Source organism: Oncorhynchus mykiss, chromosome 22 (genome assembly GCF_057628025.1).
Source record: "Oncorhynchus mykiss isolate SJ-2025 chromosome 22, ASM5762802v1, whole genome shotgun sequence".
Lineage (NCBI taxonomy): Eukaryota > Metazoa > Chordata > Actinopteri > Salmoniformes > Salmonidae > Oncorhynchus > Oncorhynchus mykiss.
The window spans coordinates 5709257-5728002 of NC_143043.1; the positions used below are offsets into that span (position 1 = coordinate 5709257).

General features: G+C 40.1%; 2 protein-coding genes across 3 annotated transcripts in view; one reads left to right on the forward strand and one right to left on the reverse strand.

Annotated features, from left to right (window-relative positions):
• Positions 1-7248, forward strand: part of itgbl1 (integrin subunit beta like 1) — a 115806-nt gene extending 108558 nt beyond the window's left edge. The window contains exon 11 of the mRNA XM_036958515.2: positions 6830-7248. Coding sequence (XP_036814410.1) covers positions 6830-6918 — 89 coding nt within the window. The 3' untranslated portion in view covers positions 6919-7248. The remainder of the gene's footprint in view (positions 1-6829) is intronic.
• A 307-nt stretch (positions 7249-7555) lies between these two features.
• fgf14 (fibroblast growth factor 14) overlaps positions 7556-18746 on the reverse strand; it is a 321509-nt gene continuing 310318 nt past the window's right edge. The window contains exons 4-5 of one of the 2 annotated variants that reach the window (XM_021578637.3): positions 13845-14043; positions 7556-11778 (exon numbers count right to left, since the gene is read on the reverse strand). In XM_021578637.3, coding sequence (XP_021434312.2) covers positions 11606-11778; positions 13845-14043 — 372 coding nt within the window. In that variant the 3' untranslated portion in view covers positions 7556-11605. The remainder of the gene's footprint in view (positions 11779-13844; positions 14044-18746) is intronic. The other variant, XM_021578638.3, reaches the window with a different exon arrangement.

Sequence of the window (18746 nt, forward strand, 5' to 3'; positions counted from 1 at the left end):
TGTTCTGAGAAATGAAGGCTATTCAATGTGAGAAATTGTCAAGAAACTGAAGATCTCGTACAACGCTGTGTACTACTACCTTTCCAGAACAGCACAAACTGTCTCTAACCAGAATAGAAAGAGGAGTGGGAGGCTCGGTGCACAACTGAGCAAGAGGACAAGTACATTAGAATGTCTAGTTTGAGAAACAGATGCCTGACAAGTCCTCAACTGGCAGCTTCATTAAATAGTACCTGCAAAACACCAGTCTCAATGTCAACAGTGAAGAGGGAACTCTGGGATGCTGGGCTTCTAGTCAGAGTTGCAAATAATAAGCCATATCTCAGACTTGCCAATAAAAAGCAAAGATGAAGATGGACAAAATAACACAGACACTGGACAGAGGAAGATTGGAAAAAGTGTTATGGACGGACAAATCTATGTTTGAGGTGTTTGGATCACAAAGAACATTCGTGAGACGCAGAAAAAAATGAAAAGATGCTGGAGGAGTGCTTGACGTCATCTGTCAAGCATGGCGGAGGCAATGTGATGGTCTAGGGGTGATTTGGTGGTGGTAAAGTGGGAGATTTGTACAGGATAAAAGGGATCTTGAAGAAGGAAGGCTATAACTCCATTTTGCAACGCCATGCCATACCCTGTGGACGGCGCTTAATTGTAGACAATTTCCTCCTTCAACAGGACAATGACCCAAAGCACAGCTCCAAACTATGCAAGAACTATTTAGGGCAGAAGCAGTCAGCTGCTATTCTGTCTCTAATGGAGTGGCCAGCATAGTCACAACCCTTGAGCTGTTGTGGGAGCAGCTTGACCGTACAGGACAATGACCCAAAGCACAGCACAATGACCCAATGACCCAATGACCCAAAGCCCATCAAGCCAATCCACCTTGTGGGAGGTGCTTCAGGAAGAATGGGATGAAATGTCTTCAGATTACCTCAACAAATTGACAACTACAATGCCAAAGGTCTGCAAGGCTGTAGTTGCTGCAAATGGAGGATTCTTTGATGAAAGCAAAGTTTGAAGGACACAATTATTATTTCAAATAAAAATCATTATTTATAACGTTGTCAGGGTCTTGACAATATTTACTTATCATTTTGTAACTAATTTCATGGATGTTTTCATGGAAAACAAGGACATGTCTAAGTGACCCCAAACATTTGAACAATAGTGTATATTCAGAGTCATATCCCTGTAATGCTTAGAGATCTTATGTCAAGTGTTATTGAAGTGTTGTGGTTGCAGGTTCACGTGGCACATCTAAAGCCTTTTCTTTTGGGGTGTTGCTATAGGCCACCAAGTGCTAACAGTCAGTATCTAAATAATATGTGTGAAATGCCTGATGTAAACACTTACTTGGGGACCTCGCTCAAGAGGAAGCTTCTTACTGTAACCAGTGCCTGTAATCTGGTTCAGGTTATTAATCAACCTACCAGGGTGTTTAAAAGCACTACAGGAACAAGATCATCCACATGTATCGATCACATTTCTACTAATACTGTAGAACTTTGTTCTAAAGCTGTATCTGTACACATTGGATGCAGTGATCACAATATAGTGGCTATACCCAGGGAAGCCCCAGTTCCAACAGTTGGGCCTAAAATAGTGTATAAGAGATCATACAAAAGATTTTGCTGTTACTCTTAGGTGGATGATGTTAAAAATATTTGTTGGTCTGATGTGATTAATGAGGAGCATCCAGACGCTGCACTTGATGAATTTATGAAATTGCTTCTTCCAATTATTGATAAACATGCACATGTTAAGAAACTGACTGTTAGAACTGTTCAGGCTCCATGGATTGATGAGGAATTGAAAAAATGTATGGCTGAAAGAGATGGGGCAAAAATAATGGCTAATAAGTCTGACTGCACATCTGACTGGCTGTCTTTCTGCAAATTCAAAAATTGTTGCCAATTATTTTAATAATTATTTAATTGGCAAGGTGGGCAAACTTAGGCAGGAAATGGAAACAGTGAACAGTGAGCAATTGTATTTATGCATACAAAAAATAGAATGAAAGAAAAGCATTGCATGTTTTAATTTTGTAAAGTTAGTGTGGGAGAGATGGAAAAATTATTGTTATCGATCAATAATGACAAACCTACTGGCATTGACAACTTAGATGGTAAGCTACTGAGGATGGTAGCTGACTCTATAGCCACTCATATCTGTCATATTTTTAATCTGAGCCTAGAGGAAAGTTTTTCTCCTCAGGCTTGGAGGGAAGCCAAAGTCATTCCGCTACCCAAGAGTGGCAAAGCGGCCTTAACTGGTTCTAACAGCAGACCTATAAGCTTGATGCCAGCTCTTAGCAAACTGTTTAAAAAAACTGTGTTTGACCAAATACAATATTATTTCTCTGTAAACATATTAATAACAGACTTTCAGCATGCTTATAGAGAATGGCACTCAGCATGTACTGCACTGACACAAATGACTAATGATTGGTTGACAGAAATTGATAATAATAAGATTGTGGGAGCTGTGCTGTTAGGTTTCAGTGCAGCCTTTAATATTATTGGCCATAACCTGTTGTTAAAAAAAAGTATGTGTTATGGCTTTTCAACCTCTGCCATGTCGTGGATTCAGGCCTATCTATCTAATAGAACTCACATTATTTTCTTTACTGGAAACTTCTCTAATGTCAAACATGTAAAGTATGGTGTACCTCAGGGAAGCTCTCTAGGCTCTCTACTCTTTTTATTTTTTACAAATGACCTGCCACTGGCATTAAACCAAGCATGTGTGTCCACGTATACTTAACAAAGAGTTGCAGTCTGTTTTGGAATGGGTGGCCAGTAATAAACTTGTCCTGAACATCTCTAAAACTAAGAGTATTGTATTTGGTACAAATATTTCCTTACGATCTAGACCTCAGCTGAATCTGGTAATGAATGTTGAATGCTGTTGAACAAGATGAGGAGACTACATTTCTTGGCTTTACTTTAGATTGTAAACTGTCCTGGTCAACATATATATTCAATGGTTGTAAAGATGGGGAGAGGCCTGTCCGTAATAAAGAGATGCTCTGCTTTATTGACACCATACTCCAAAAAACAAGTTCTGCAGGATCTAGTTTTGTCTAATCTTATTGTCCAGTTGTGTGGTCCGGTACTGCAAAGGAAGACCGAGTTAAGCTGCAGATGGTCCAGAACAGAGTGGCACGTTTTCTCTTAATTGTAATCAGAGGGCTGATATAAATATTATGCATGCCAGTCTCTCTTGGCTGAGAGTTGAGGAGAGACTGACTGCACCACTTCTTCTTTTTAGAAGAAACATCAATTTGTTGAAAATCCCAAATTGTTTGCATAGTCAACTTACACACATCTCTGACACACAGATTTATCCCACTAGACATGCCACCAGGGGTCTTTTTACAGTCCCCAAATCCAGAACAAATTCAAGAAAGCATACAGTATTATATAGAGCCCTAATTGCATGGAACTTCCTTCCATTTCATATTGCTCAAATAAACAGCAAAACTGGTTTCCAAAAACAGATAAAGCATCACCTCGCGGCACAACGCCTCTCCCCTACTTGATCTAGACAGTTTGTGTGTATGCATTGATATGTAGCCAACGTGTGCCTTTATTATTTTTTTTAATGTGGTTCTGTCCTTGAGCTGTTCTTGTCTATTGATTTTTTGTATTATGTCATTTTCTGTGAAGTTTCATGTTTTGTGTGACCCCAGGAAGAGTAGCTGTTGCTTTTGAAAAAGCTAATGGGGATCCTAATAAAATACCAATGACCAAATACCAGTACATTCCAATCTGTCCCTTATTTAACTGAGCCTGCTAGCTAGCTACATTTCGGGTAGCTAGCAGTTGCTGTAACGTCACCAAAATTATTTGACATAACGATTGAGATAGCTACAGTGTGTAACGAAACTACTACAAACTAATTTAAATAAAGGTTAAGTTACTTGTTTTCCGCAGTCCAGTGGCAACACAAGTAGTCATCTGATTTGCGAACTCCTTACATGATCAGTGTCTCGTCACTAAAATAGTACTTCCGGGTCACGGAATTTCGGAAAAATCTGAAAATAATAGTCCCCGATATAATAGTAGAAAAGTGTCAATAACCTAGATTTATTCATGATATATGAAACATAATTGTCTAAACATGAACAATAATGCATATTTGTTCATATTTAAGTGACATTTGCATTAAATTTGGGTATAAAACCATGTTCCAAGGTCAAATAAATTCCCACAATGTGAATCACTGTATATGGAATACATATTGGCTTATAGCAAGAACGATTCTGGGTGCCGCAGTAAAAATATTGTAGGGAATACTCAGTAGGGTCTGTATAATGTATGTATGCTGTCATTTCATGGGGCTCTGAATAATACGGAGTGTTGCTGGCCTTTTATTCAACCCATTCCATTGACGGCCACAATGTGAATCACTGCATATGTAATACATAATCATCACGTGCTAACCAAACAACATTGCAGGAAATGCTCACTGAATTAAAGGTCAACTACACTGCAAAATGTAAGTTTCTAAGATTTTTCCAAGACCGCAAAAGTCATCCCCTGATGTGGATTAAGCATTGTTGTAATCACAGAAAATCGTTTGTTTTTGTTTTTAAATTAAAAAGTGTGAAGAAAATGGTAAAACCAGAAAAAATTGGGAAATACGAAACCTGAAAAAACTCAAGTGAGAAAACGGAATTTGGGAAAGAAACAGAAGTAGGCAAAAATAATAGCGGATTTTAAAAGGCCCTATCAAAGTTTTGAGGAAGGTTGAGGTCAGGTCCAATATTGACTATGATCCCAAGAAGGAAAGAGGTTGGGCCATCCTATATTTCTTTTGAGTAATATAATATAACATATACAATTTAGCAGATAGTTTTATGCAAAGCGACTTACAGTCATGCGTGAATACATTTTTACATATGGGTGATCCCAGGAATCAAACCCACTATCCTGGCATTGCAATGCTCTACCAAGACGCACGACATGTTTATAAATGCTTTGTGAATCCTCAAGTTAATGTTATTTATAAGGCCTTTATTAAGAGGTGCTTATGCCACCTATATTTGTCTTAGTGGTTTATGTCACATTTGACATTGGTGGTTATGTCACATTTGACATTGGTGGTTATGTCACAGTTATGAACCCTTTACAGAGCATGACTTACGTTTATAGATGACTTGTAACACATTTATGTAGTGTTTATGAAGGCTTTATGAATCCTTTATAAGCTGCACTTTATTTAAAGTTGGTCTCCCATTAATATTTCCTCAGGGCAGCAGGCAATTGGAAGTACTGTTTAGAAGTACTTCTCTTATTGGATGAATGACTCCTGTGTCAGTCATAGTGTCACTCAAAGCAATGCTTTAACCACAGAATTCACACAAACATTCATTAACAATGAGTGAGAAAAATTTGAGTGGACAAAGGGAATTCATAAATATGTTGGTTAAATGTCGCTGTTTAGCATATTAATGATTAGGGCATATGTCACAATTACCATATACATGAGGATGATTGAAATAGTGTTTTTTTTTCATATTTCACTGGGAAAAGTGACTTCTCAAAAAGGGGGGAAGGGGGGTTATGCAAATCAAAACAAACAATAGTAATTATTCGATTACTCCCCCCCTTCCCAAGGTGGCAGTACAGTGCACTCAATATTTTAGCATTAGAACCACGCAAACATCTGTCTGCTAAGTTTGTGGATGAGTTATTCCACATGTGGGAATTGTATGGATTGTTCAAAGCAGGAGATTCTCATTATGCATACAATTCATGAGCGATGTGGAACATTCAATGTATTAGGAATACCTGCTGGTTCATTTCATGCACCAAGGATGATAGTGCTGGCACCCTTTGAGCCTTAGAGAAAAACGAGGGTGCAAACCTGTGACACAAATTAGAACCTTCAGTCAACATTAGAAACTATCTAATTGTCTTTGAAAATAACTTCAATGTTTGCTTGTGTTTTGGAATATTCATTCCAGTAAATCACTTTCAGGGAATACAGCACAATGCAGTGGACACAGTTTACATTGCTTACACTTCTTGGTGGTTCAGGGGTTGGAATGACAGTTGCAGGGACTTGGGCTCTAACATGGGTTTGAGTCTTGGTCGGGGCTATCCCCCAGACTTGTCACAATCTGTTTTCTAGACAGAACATCCAGAACCATGTGTACCTGTAGTTTTAAGATGTGGGAATTCCCAATGTGTGAATGGTTTTTAATGATACAATGTAAAATACAGCACAACACAAATATTTTGGTTTCTCCATTCAGTATAACACCATCCCCATCTATCCCTGCTTTAATGCCCAACTCGGAGGCATGACACACAACACTACTCCACTTCTGAGAGTCTAGATGAGGGGATTTCTCCTGCCCTGATCTGCCCTGCCCGTAGCCCAGTGAAATCGCTCACTGCATGACCAGACTTGCTCAAAAGAACACTAATTTCCCCTGTGTTCTCTTGTTGACACAGCAAAACTCCCTAAGCTATAGGCCTCAATATAAAGGCCAGAAAAATAATGATTTCCTATGACCATTTCACAGTGTTGATCTGTCAGGCGGTCTCAGTATTTTATACCACACACACACATTGTCTTTTTACTTCAGTACTTTTGTCTTTGACTAAGATTGAGCCTTATGTAATGGCGTCATATAATAAATAAAATCCCACTCTAGAGCATACCCATAGCAACCCAAGAGAGCTCAGCCTAGCTCAAGCCCCCATCGTGGAACTCTGTCAGGGGGTTCAGGAACCTAGTTAAGAAAGCTCAGGCAGGCATGATTGGTCAGGTGGCTCTGTCACTTTACAGTTTCTCCTCTTACCTCTTATTGCAGGGAATGGGATGTGCAACTGCGGCAACTGTGACTGCTGGGATGGCTGGACGGGGAACGCCTGTGAGATCTGGGTGGGAACTGAATACTAACACCACAGAACATTTCAGTAGCTACACAAAGAGACTGTGCTGTCAGAAAAAGGTGTGAAGCACCAAAGGAAGGAGAGGAATGGAGAGCGCGATGGAGGAGGAGGATAAAAAAAAGAAGTCAATCAAACTGGGATGTAATTCTTCATTCAGATTTCTGCATATCACTTGTATAACAGCATTCATTGTACTGGTTACAAATCATCTTTATTAAAACGATGTTCTTTTTTTGTATGCAAGAAAAAAAACTTTTGTAGCAAAAATATGTTTTTTTTCTCTTTAGAAGACCTTGTAACCCTTTATATGTTTCCAATATAACTATATGTATGGCAATTGTTTCTGTAAGACTCATTACATATTCCAGAACGCTACACACAATAGGATGCAGGTACATGAACAGAATCCAAACATTGAAAACAAAAGGATAAATCTTTAATACATTGTGTGTGTGTGTGTGTGTGTGTGTGTGTGTGTGTGTGTGTGTGTGTGTGTGTGTGTGTGTGTGTGTGTGTGTGTGTGTTTGTGTGTGTGTGTGTGTGTGTGTGTGTGTGTGTGTGTGTGTGTGTGTGTGTGTGTGTGTGTGTGTGTGTGTGTGTGTGTGTGATTGGTCTCAAAGAACACCCTGCACTCAAGTCAAGAGTATCGTTTGAGCGTTTTATTTATTTTGTAATAATGAAACATTGAATGTGCCGCGTGACACAACATTTCTGCATGGAAAACAATGAAAATACCATAATCATACGTGGGTATAAATCTCTATTGACATGACATACATTTCTCCAAGTGGCACACTTGCAATTGTATATATATTTAAATATAAATCGTTTTAATAGTGCCTATTGTCGCTGAAAACTATCACAATCATCATACTCTTCTACAATCGGGTCAATCAATGCATGGCAATTCCTCCTTACTCGTGAACACCATGTCATGAACATGTTCAAATGTGGTGGCCGGAAAAAGAACAGAAAACACACATAGCTCTATAGTGCCATGCTGGGTATTCATGTAAGTTCAGAAGGTGGTTTCAGGGGATGTGAGTTTCTTTGACTCGAGAGCCCAACCTCTACCTGGAAACATGATTGATAGGAAGTAGTAAAGAAAAACGGTCATGTAAATAATTCTACTTTGGCCTTTTCATGCTTTTTAGTACTAGCCAACCTTTCGTTTTATTTATCCCATCAAAATGACAGGTGCAATAATATACTGCACACTATATTGCATTAATGTTACTGACATTACAGTCACACCTTTATATAAATATTTTATTCAACATGTTGTATATATGTATACAACAAACAAACTGTACAGTGCAGACAAACTTGTAGCATATATGTATGTAAAATTAGAAGTACATACCAACAGTTCTTGATACACATAGCCTACTACATGCAGCCCATCAATGCCATCCTCTCCCCATGCAAAAGATGAGAAAAAGGACAAAAGCAAAACTAAAACCTCTCCAACTACTTTTTGACAAATTAGTTGACAGAGGGAGAAAACTGAAAATAAACTGTTCAGGGAAGGATCAGGAAAACAACAATCACGCACGACCCATATACAGTAGGAACAAAACAAACAAGCCAACAAAAAAACAAGATGGCGGCTAGAGAGATAAACAGACGCACATTTACACAGTCATTTACAAAAATAAAGTTCAGCTTTCGAAAAACCAGTCAACTGGTCTGCAGGGGCTTGGGTAGCCCAGCATGTAGAGTTCATTATGATGAAGGGAAATTACTGGACATGCATCCCAAATTGCACCATATTCCCTATTTAGTGCAATTCTTTTGACCAGGACCCATAGTGCAGTATGTAAGGAATAGGGTGCCATTTGGGATGCAACCAGGGTGTAATGTGGAGGGGACACCCGCCCTAAAGAAAAAAAATATTATTTCAGCTCCTTTGTGTATATTACGGCATTGTTATAATAGCATCCATGTAGCTTTGTACAGACAAGTGTTTTTAAGTCTAACTAGTAAATGTGCTTCAACATCCTCTAGAAAATAGGGGCTTAAAATCCCAATAAACTGGAAAATTATATCAGCAAATAAATCTCTTAATATATTTCCAATTTCAGCAGCATACAGTAGCTTCAGTCTACTTATCAACATTCTAAATCTTAGCTATCAATAGAATCCAGTAAATCAAGTTCAGAATTAAATCAGCAGATAGATTCAGATAATGGTTGATACATTGCTAACAGTCGTGATCAGATCAGGACTCCGAACAGAAAGTGCGGTGAAGTAGCTCCAGTGGAAGTAGGAGTGTGCCTAACAACATGCTAATTCGAGTCCCAAACAATTTCCAAACAACTCCTCACTAGCATTGGTCTGAACAGTACCTTTCCCTTGTCCCATTGTCCAGGGATCATCAACTAGATTCAGCCGCGGCGCCGGAACATAATTCCAAATAGACTGCAAGAAGCCCCAAAAAGATATAATTCAAACCTTGCTTACATGTGTATGTGATCACGTGTCTATCTTTTATGCGGGTGAATACTTAATAACAGATTTCCCAAATTAAAATCACTCGGAGCTGATTTCCTGGTGTTTTTACAGTCTTTTATGTCCAACAACAAAGATTACATTTTTTTTTTGCTCAGTAAACTTGGGGGCCAAATAAAGCCACAATTTGGCCCGCGGGCCGCCAGTTGGGGAACTCTGCCATAGTCCTATGTGGAAAAACATGCACGTAAATGTTTCTAGGTATCCCAAAACCTTGATTCATATGAACACAAGATCCAAAATGACATCAATCAAGACCTTTCAAAGCTTCAGCAAGAAGGCCAGCAGAGAATCGATTCGTCAATGGGATTATTTTTGTGAAAATGAACCATGTGGTAAATCACAGTGGGAAAAACAGCTAAATCGGAGAAAGGAAAATCAAATCAGAATGCAGTCGACTGCTGTTGCCATTGTACTACACAGCAACAACTGTGGTATCGTTCTGGCTTCTTGGATACTTTGGTCATTTTATGAATCAATCTCTGTCAGCTGTAAAGGTTGTTGAGTGAATATTCTGCTAGGTCTTTATTGGATGTGTTTGGTGGGTGAGACACCTTAGGCCCAGTTGTGACTGGATATATGTATTGGCATGCTGGGGATCAAGGTCTAAACAGGCACGTAATAGGCCAAGATGAGCGATACTGGACTCTTCATGCTGAGCTAGGAGAAAATCCTCTCGTAACATCTCAGAATATGTAGTATAATCTTTTTTTTTTACAGTGAAAATGTTATAATATAAGCCATCTCTTGCATTGCTTCTGCAAGAAAAATAGAACACAATACTAACCTTGCCCATGCTTTAGTTTCCTGAACAAAATGGGGATGCAGCCAAACCTCGAGTAAATGTGAATGTAAAATGGCTGCCGCCGTTGGGCTTGAACCATTTAGTCTGAGCCACTAGCCTAGCCCGTTATTCAGACAAGTCAGCGAGTGAGGGACTGTGGCCTACAAGGCCTATAGATATTCCTAGAGCCCTTGCTCAGAAATAAGAATTTAAGAAAAATAGATTTCAGGTTCCTATTTCCCGACCGGATGAGGCAGAGCTCACCGCTGGTGGGATTGGATTGTGATATGTTTACACCTGTACACCACTTGTTAAAGCATTCTCCAACACACACGCACATCTGTGTCTGTATGTGTGTGTGGGCTCCTCGCATTGATTGCAGTGGGGGTAATTAGCACTTCATCAGCTATGATTGTGTGAGCTGTCCTCCAGTCTTTCTTTATTGAGCTCTAAAAAAGCAACACGCAGCCTGAGACTCTGACTCTCCCCTCGACGTAGATGCTGTGTGTGTGTGTGTGTGTGTGTGTGTGTGTGCGTGCGTGCGTGCATGCGTGCGTATCTGTAGTGCTTCCCTAACACCAGACTTCCTAAATGAGTCCCTGGAACCTTATGGCATCTTATTTCTTGTGTGTGTATGTGTTGTGTATGGGAAGAAGAGTGTATTTCAGTGTCAATGTGTCTGTGTGTGTTGAGTATACATCGGCATGAATGCGTGTATTACAAAACCACACACTGCCCCTGCAAAATGTACTTTTTTCTAAGTTACTCAACAAAGAGAAAAATGTGAGAATAGAAAGAGAAAGAGACGGGAATATACTTGTAAAAAGTAGAAGATAGCAGTCCATTTTCTTTTTTACTATGTGTGTAAAGCATCTACCCCAGAACATAGCTGGTGCACTGTGGTATAGAAAATAGATCTTAATCACACACACTGTTGCAACAGGGCATATATGTAGAGGGGGTGGTCTTGGGTTACCGTCAGCAAGCAAGGTATCACATGTGGCCGTGAAACACACATCATTTTTACGGATTCCATTGTCAGAGTCACTCTTCCTTCTGTTTTGGGGGGTGGGGGCGGAGGCGACCACCCTTCTGCATCGATCCCCCATTGATGAGTTAAAGAGAAAGAAAGAGAGAGAGGAGAAGAAAGGAAGGACCGAGAGATTGCCTGGAACTAATCCACAGAAGAAAGAGGGTGCAGGTTTGGAGTCTGGTAGGGAAAATCCCTGACTCCATCATGTACGTCCCTCCCTCCCTCCCTCCAGCCACACACACACACACACACACACACACACACACACACACACACACACACACACACACACACACACACACACACACACACAGACACAGACACAGACACACACACACACACACACACACACCAGGTGAATTGTGGCTATGTGGGGGGCTTAGCAGCAGTAGCAGTAGTAGTAGTAGTAGTAGGCTTGCTGACTGGTTTGCCTCCATTCATCACTGGGGGCTCGGTTGTGCTTTTACTGGGAGGAACGGCTGTTTTGGGCGCTTTGGTCTCTCCTACATCATGCAACGATGGCTCTCTGTACATAGCAACTGTGAGGGAGAGAGATAATAAAGAGAAGGGAGGAGATAAGGAGGCAAGGAAGGGTGAGAGGGAAAAAGAGGAAGCGGGTAGAGAGAGAGATAGAGAGGGTAAGAAAATAGAGAGAAAATAAAGAAAGGGAGAGAATGGAGGAGAGGGGGAAGATTTAGTCAAATCCAGAGCAAAATAAGTCTTATTTCTCCTCTTTTCAGTCCAATAACTTGTAAAACTAACCACATGGCTCCTTTTTCACCAATGACTGCTAGCATGAATGATTTAATCCGTTTTAAGTCTTGTTGATGCAGAGACTTCTATTTGTTTTTGGAAATCATTCCAGACCACACCAAAAGGGGCAAAAAGGGGGCGAAAAAGACCAAAAAAGTGTCTAACACATTATTTAGCCTGTGACTGCTGCCGTAGTTAAGTAAAGGTTCAATTTAAAACATGTATATATCTTCCTCTCCTTTCTACAGACCCCAGTCTGAATCTGGCCAAAAGCCTTTATGCAAAATGAGCAGTGGGAACCTCCCAAATGATCCTGCACTTTACGCTCCCTGCACTGCAGCTGTGTCACTGTCACGACAGTGCAGTACAGGTTCCTGGAGGCTTCCATGTTTAAATAATGGACACAAATCTGCCAGGGAGGGGAGGAGAGTGTAGACGCACCATAAAGCATCAACATTTCATGGCCACAAAGACAGGGCTTGTCCCTTCCCCTCTGTGCTATATGCCAACCTGTGAATTATGGATGGGAATGAGAAATATAAATGATACGTCAAGGGGAAGATAACCATCCTTCAGTGTAGCCGTGGGTGGTTACTCGGGGTGGGATTAACAGTAAAGATAGACTTGTTCCCTCGAAAGACACTACTGTGACAGGGGCGTAGGTGTGGGATGGCCATTCCGAGGGGTGTGGAGGATGCAATGTGCTATTGTGAACCTGCAGGCATGTGATGGCTTACATGTGTATATGTCTTGTGTAAGATTCTGGTGATATATACATAAACCCTGCCTCATCGGTAGCCCATACATTTAATAAGTTTGACACCTCTGACATGAGGCATAAACTTGGTACCAACAATAAGTAGTAGGGTTGCAAAGGGAGGGTATATTACTGGAAACTTTTGAAGTTTACCAGCAAACTACCAGAATGTTTGTAACTTTCGCCTTTTTGGGTACTTCGGATTATCACAGGTGTCTGTAATTATCTCTGGTCCTCTGTGTGACCTCGTCACGTGTAAAATACACTGAGTGTGCGAAGCATTATGGACATGACATGCCATATAGGCATAGACTGACCAGGTAAATCCAGGTGAAAGCTATGATTGATGTCACTTGTTAAATCCATTTCAATCAGTGTAGATGAAGTTGAGGAGACAGGTTAAAGAAGTTCTTTGTTGTTGTTTTGAGACAAAACAAGGAGTTCCTTTGAACGGGCCAGGCGCACCGGTTGGTGTCAAGAACTGCAACACTGCTGGGTTTTTCACGCTCAACAGTTTCCAGCGTATTTCAAGAACGGTCCTCCACTAAAAGAATATCTAGCCAACCTGACACAACACAACAGTTTATATAAAAGAATCGAATAAGATGATTTTAAAATAAGAAACAGAATGACAAAAGTATAAAACTTTATCATAAATAAAAATCCATTAACTTAGTGAATACCATTGTTGTTTAATATGAGGGTTTCAGCATGAAATATTATTTATATGTAATAATTCTATATACGAATGCATTCTTTAAAATTCAAATATAAATTACCAAAGTTACCATAGATTGCCATAGATTACCTGTTAGTTACCAACATTACAGAAGTTAAACTTTGGTAAATTACTAGCTTTCAGCCAGGAGGAAAGGTTCATATACAGTAGAAGGTACAGACATGTTTTGCAAAGGTTATCCTCGAAAGAAGTCTAGCAGATATAAATGCCCTACTTTTCAGTTCAATATATTGCCACTCATCACAAAACAACAACTATATTTGCTGCTCTCTTGCTTATACTGTTCTAATGCCCCTGAAACAGTTAATTTCTAACGAAAATGAAAAAATCAAACTCAGAATGTGGTGTTGGCATACCTTCTAATGGCTTGGGCAGGAAGTGAGCAGCTGGTTTTGTTTTCTTCACTCGATTCCCCTTCATGGCTTGGCCCTCTTTGTTGAGCCCCAGGAACCAAGCTCTCCCTGACTCCTGTTGCCTGTACAGCATCGACGAGTAGATCACATAATAGTTCTCAAACACAGACTCTTTGAACTTGCATTCTGCCGTAAAGAGTTCCTGCAAAGACAGAAGACAGGTTAAGAAATCATGTCTATGTGGCAGAGCCATGGCTAAGTGGTAATGGTCCCCGCTCTCAATACATGTTTAACTCCCCATCAGTGACCGGGTTCAATCCCATAGTTTACCCAGTAAACCAAAATTGGTTCTGTGAAAGTTGCCAGAACATTCGTTACATTGTTCTCATAACACAAAAAACTGTCCAGTTGTGTTTATCATTATACAAAGTTTGTCTTGCAAGAACATTCCCAGAACACATTTAGTCTGTTCCTTACCTGGAAACCTCATGAGAATGTTTGGGGAATGTTCTGCGGTGGTTGTTACAGCTGTGCACAACATTTTAGTGAATGTTTGGTGAACATTCCATGGACATTTAATTTAAAACATTTCCCGAAAAGAAAAACATTTTCATCAAAAACATTATTTGAACGCTTTTGGAATGTTGTCCTAATTATTAGACAAAACCGTAACTAGAACTTAATGGGAATCTTAGCAAATTTGATGGGATTTTTCCCAGTTTGCTGGGTACGCTTCCAACGCTCTCTCCTCTCCACACCTGTATCCCCAATTGTAATGTATAATTTGTACAATAAAACTTTAAAAAGTCATGTTCTTAAAAACATGATGTATCTTGTTGTTATAAGAAATATAATGTATGTTCCATTTGGGTCTTGAAGCATAGGTAAAGGTAACACCCTATTCCCCATATGATTCACTACTAGGTGGTTCACTATCACATATGGCTCTGGGAAGAGAAGTGTACTATATATTAAGATGTCATTTGAAACACAAAGCCTTTGTGCAAAAAACAATGAAGCATATGAACATCATTCACGTTTGAACATGTAGCCATATCCAGAAGTCACAAAGACTAATTTTATGCAGCTCCACTACACAATATGTTTTTTTTTTAAAAAGCCACGTTCGGCAGGATTACCAACACAGACTGACGAGCTGAAATACTCAGAAGCCCTGAATGTGGCAGACCAATCCGAACTCCTCTCTCGGCATGTCCAGCCCTCTCATTATCTCAGCCAATCATGGCTAGTGGGAAGGTTGCCACTTTTTCTGTGGTTTAACCAAACAAGGCTAGTAATTGAACAAATTTTATTCGTATTTACAGATAGCATACAAGTTTGATATTAAGGCACATGAAAGTTCACATGTTCGAGAAGGCATTTCTGCCAAAAAACGCATTTTGTAAAAACATTTTTTTTTTTTTTACATTCAAACGGCTCTCCTATGAAGTTGTGACATTTGACATACGACTAGTTTCCTGAATTGTGTAACAATTGTTTAGGAGCCCGTAAAACGGCAGCCATCTCCTCCGGTGCCGTTCTACATTACATGCCTAGATGCCTCAATTTGTTACACTAGCTGGATTATATCTGTGTGTATGTTGTGCTAGCAAACACCCGAGAAAGTGTCATGAAAATACACTCGTTACATCTGTAATACTTTGTGCAAACAACCTTGTAGCTAATCCAAAGACCTCATCATCTTTCACACACCCCTTTTTGTCAATGACAAATGAACACCACATCTCCCTCCGCTTTACCCCCATCCATCTCATTAAACTGAAGAGAACATGAGGGTAATAAAGAGCTTTCCACATTATCTGCCCCACATCGGGGTTTTCATTGGGGCGTATTAATAAACGCCTGGTCATGCTTCAAGGAGTTCTGGTTGGAGAAGTTCACTTAAAGCCTATTCAGCACACCCAAACAAAGACCCTGTTTGAATAATTCCAAAATGTACCCTCTCTCCCTCCCTCCATTCCTTAGAGTTTATTTATCGCTGACATGATTGGTCAATGTAAGAGACCCCACTACTAGCTTACACCTATCCAGCCAGAGCAGCAAATTATTTGAACGGGTCTGAGCCACAAAAAGAGACCCTCAAATCCCAATTTCTTTCTGACGTTTAATCTTCTTCCATGCTATTTCCTCTTGCTAGGCATTTATGAGTGGGACTTGATGTAGTTAATAAATATTAGGTGGTCTTTCCACCGTTTAGGTGTTTGCTCATAACTCTCACAGCTTCACCCTGGGGATTATTTATGGGGTGAGTGTGTAGTTCCGACGACGCATCCCATCACCGAGTAATAGCAGGTTATTAGCACTGTGTTAAATTGCTCTTGTCGGGGCTTAACAACCAGTCGGGGCCGATGACGACGACTAAGTGACACTTTGGGGGACTTATTAATGACTGGCTCAATCAGAGGAAATTGCATTAGGTAAGGCAGGCACAGGCTGGTAGCTGTATCGGGAGAGCTTCCAGTCTCCCTAATTGAACACTCAGAGGGATTCCATTGACTGCATACAGACCCGAGGAACTTAACCGGCTCAGTTGGTCAGCGAGAGCTGCTAGTAGCGCTAATGCTGTATATCCCTTGTGTCATGATTGTGACACTGAGGAATGGACAAAAGACTCATAGGCTGTGTTTACACTTCCATCCTACACTGTAAAAACGTATTTAGCCTTTTAGTTGTTTCAGCTAATTTTTCCAAAGTCAATTCAACTGAAAAATTGTTGATTCAACTCAAAATGTTGAGATAACATGTTTTAGTCAACTAGTCAGAAAATGTTGAGAAGTTGACTCAATGAGTAATGTTGACCAGTGAATTATACAATACACTTTGACTAAACTATAATGACATTTCTGAATGTCTCACTCTCATGAATGCTAGAAACTACCAGTATGTGGGCTTCAATTTTTAAACATACATCTTAGTTTCTTGAGTTCGATTCGGCGGTCATCTAAGCATGAATGTCAGCATCGGTATTAGAAACAGTTCGACTCAATATATGATTTTACTAGCACTAGCTATCTAGCTAACTGTGTCTTTTGAATTGCTAAGGCTAGCCAACTACCTACTGAGCACAAACTGCTTTTGTAATACAGTAAATAGCCGAAAGTTAAGGCTATGTTACAAACTAATGTAAGATTCAACCGTAAAATTAGTAACACATTTTGAGGTAACTGTAACCATAAATGTCTTCTTATGTAATCATATATGCAAGATAACATGCAAAGGTCGTCACACCTATGCTGTAATAATCTGTTAAGATTCTCGAACGGCATTGAAAACTTAACGAAGGCCCGCAGGCACGGACGAGGAGAGTTAAAACATGGGTCGGGACCGGACGATATTCGCAGCCAGTAGCTTTTGAATTAATTTTGGCGTTTGATTTGGCATTGAAAGTTTGTGATGCCGCACTGAAGTCAGCACAGCATTGTGTGCCACGCAGGAGTTTCTGCAGCCCAAACTGTCTTGCCAATCATATTGACGCAAATGGAATCACACAGTGGGTGCAATAACTGAGAGTGAAGCGCTTTTTCTCTGGATGGGCTTTCCACTGGTACTTATGTTAGTTAGACAACCTGAAAACGCATAGCCCAAGCAAGAGACTTCAGCTCCATCTTAACTCCTCCTCCACATTCACTGGATTGGTGGTTGAAGAGAAGAAGATAACCTCCTCCGACAGTTTTTTTTCCTTCTCGTCGAGACCAGTATGTAGGAGATCTAGTTTCAGGCGTTTATTTTAAGGCTGCTGCGTTAGGTTCCCTCTAAAGTAGCACATAGATGCAATGCTCATTTCCTGTCACTATCCCTTTACATCTTTGGCTGGTTATTGTCGCAACGGCAGGTCATGTGCAAAAAAAAAAACACTTTATGATGCCTGACAAATGCTAATATCAGTACTATGACATGAATGGGATTCGTGCCACAAATGCTAAAACAGTATTTGGAAACATTGCAAAGAAAATAAACACAAAGCATGGATTGCTTTCATACCTTGTCCATAGACTGCTTACCAATGTGTCATCTTGTAATTTGGGTGAACTATCCCTTCAAGAGATTATGATCTAAGCAATCGGGGCTCGGAGGCATGTTTAATATGAAAAAAATACTCTCTGAATTACATGAGGCAGGATTCCATCCTCATTTGGCGACGCGCGTCCTCAGATTCATGGCGTGTCAGCAGTCTCCTTCCAAAGGACCGCTTATCATGTGCAAGATGTCAGAGAGGCAGTGCCCGCATCTTCCCGTTTCCAGGGGTATCGGGGGAATGCACAGTTTTTAACACGCTGTACTGTACTGACAGGACTCAGGACAGATCAGCTACACAGCTTTTCAAAAATATAATGGATTGAGGTAGAAGTTAATTGGAGTGAGTATTGATTTAGGCCTAGATTCATTCCATATCTCTGAAGATCAGCACTATAGCACGATTTACATTTAAAGGCAATGTGGCCCCATTTGTGGAGACTGCATTTATGGTAAACGCTGCATTTGTTGGCTCAATCTGTAATTAGCTTTGAATTTCAATCTCGCAATAGGGCTTATCTTCCGCAATACGGATTGAATCAGCCCTTAATTTTGTTTAGTCAGGTAAATTGTTGAGAATTAACAGCCTTTTACAATACTGACCACTTTGCAATAGTGTGAGTAAAAGCTCCATGGCTTCATCCTATGCAGCCAAAGGATAAATCCACAGTGTCAAATAATATTCATACCTATAAGAGGTTGGATACCAATTGGAAGGAGCATAACAGTACGTATCTATATTAGTACGACAATATGAGAGTACCGTACCACACAACAAAACAACAGATCTGAATGCAAGAGGAAGCAGTGACTTTTGACTGTGCCATTCAACCAATAAGCACATTTGCAACAGGTGTTTCACATGCTCAA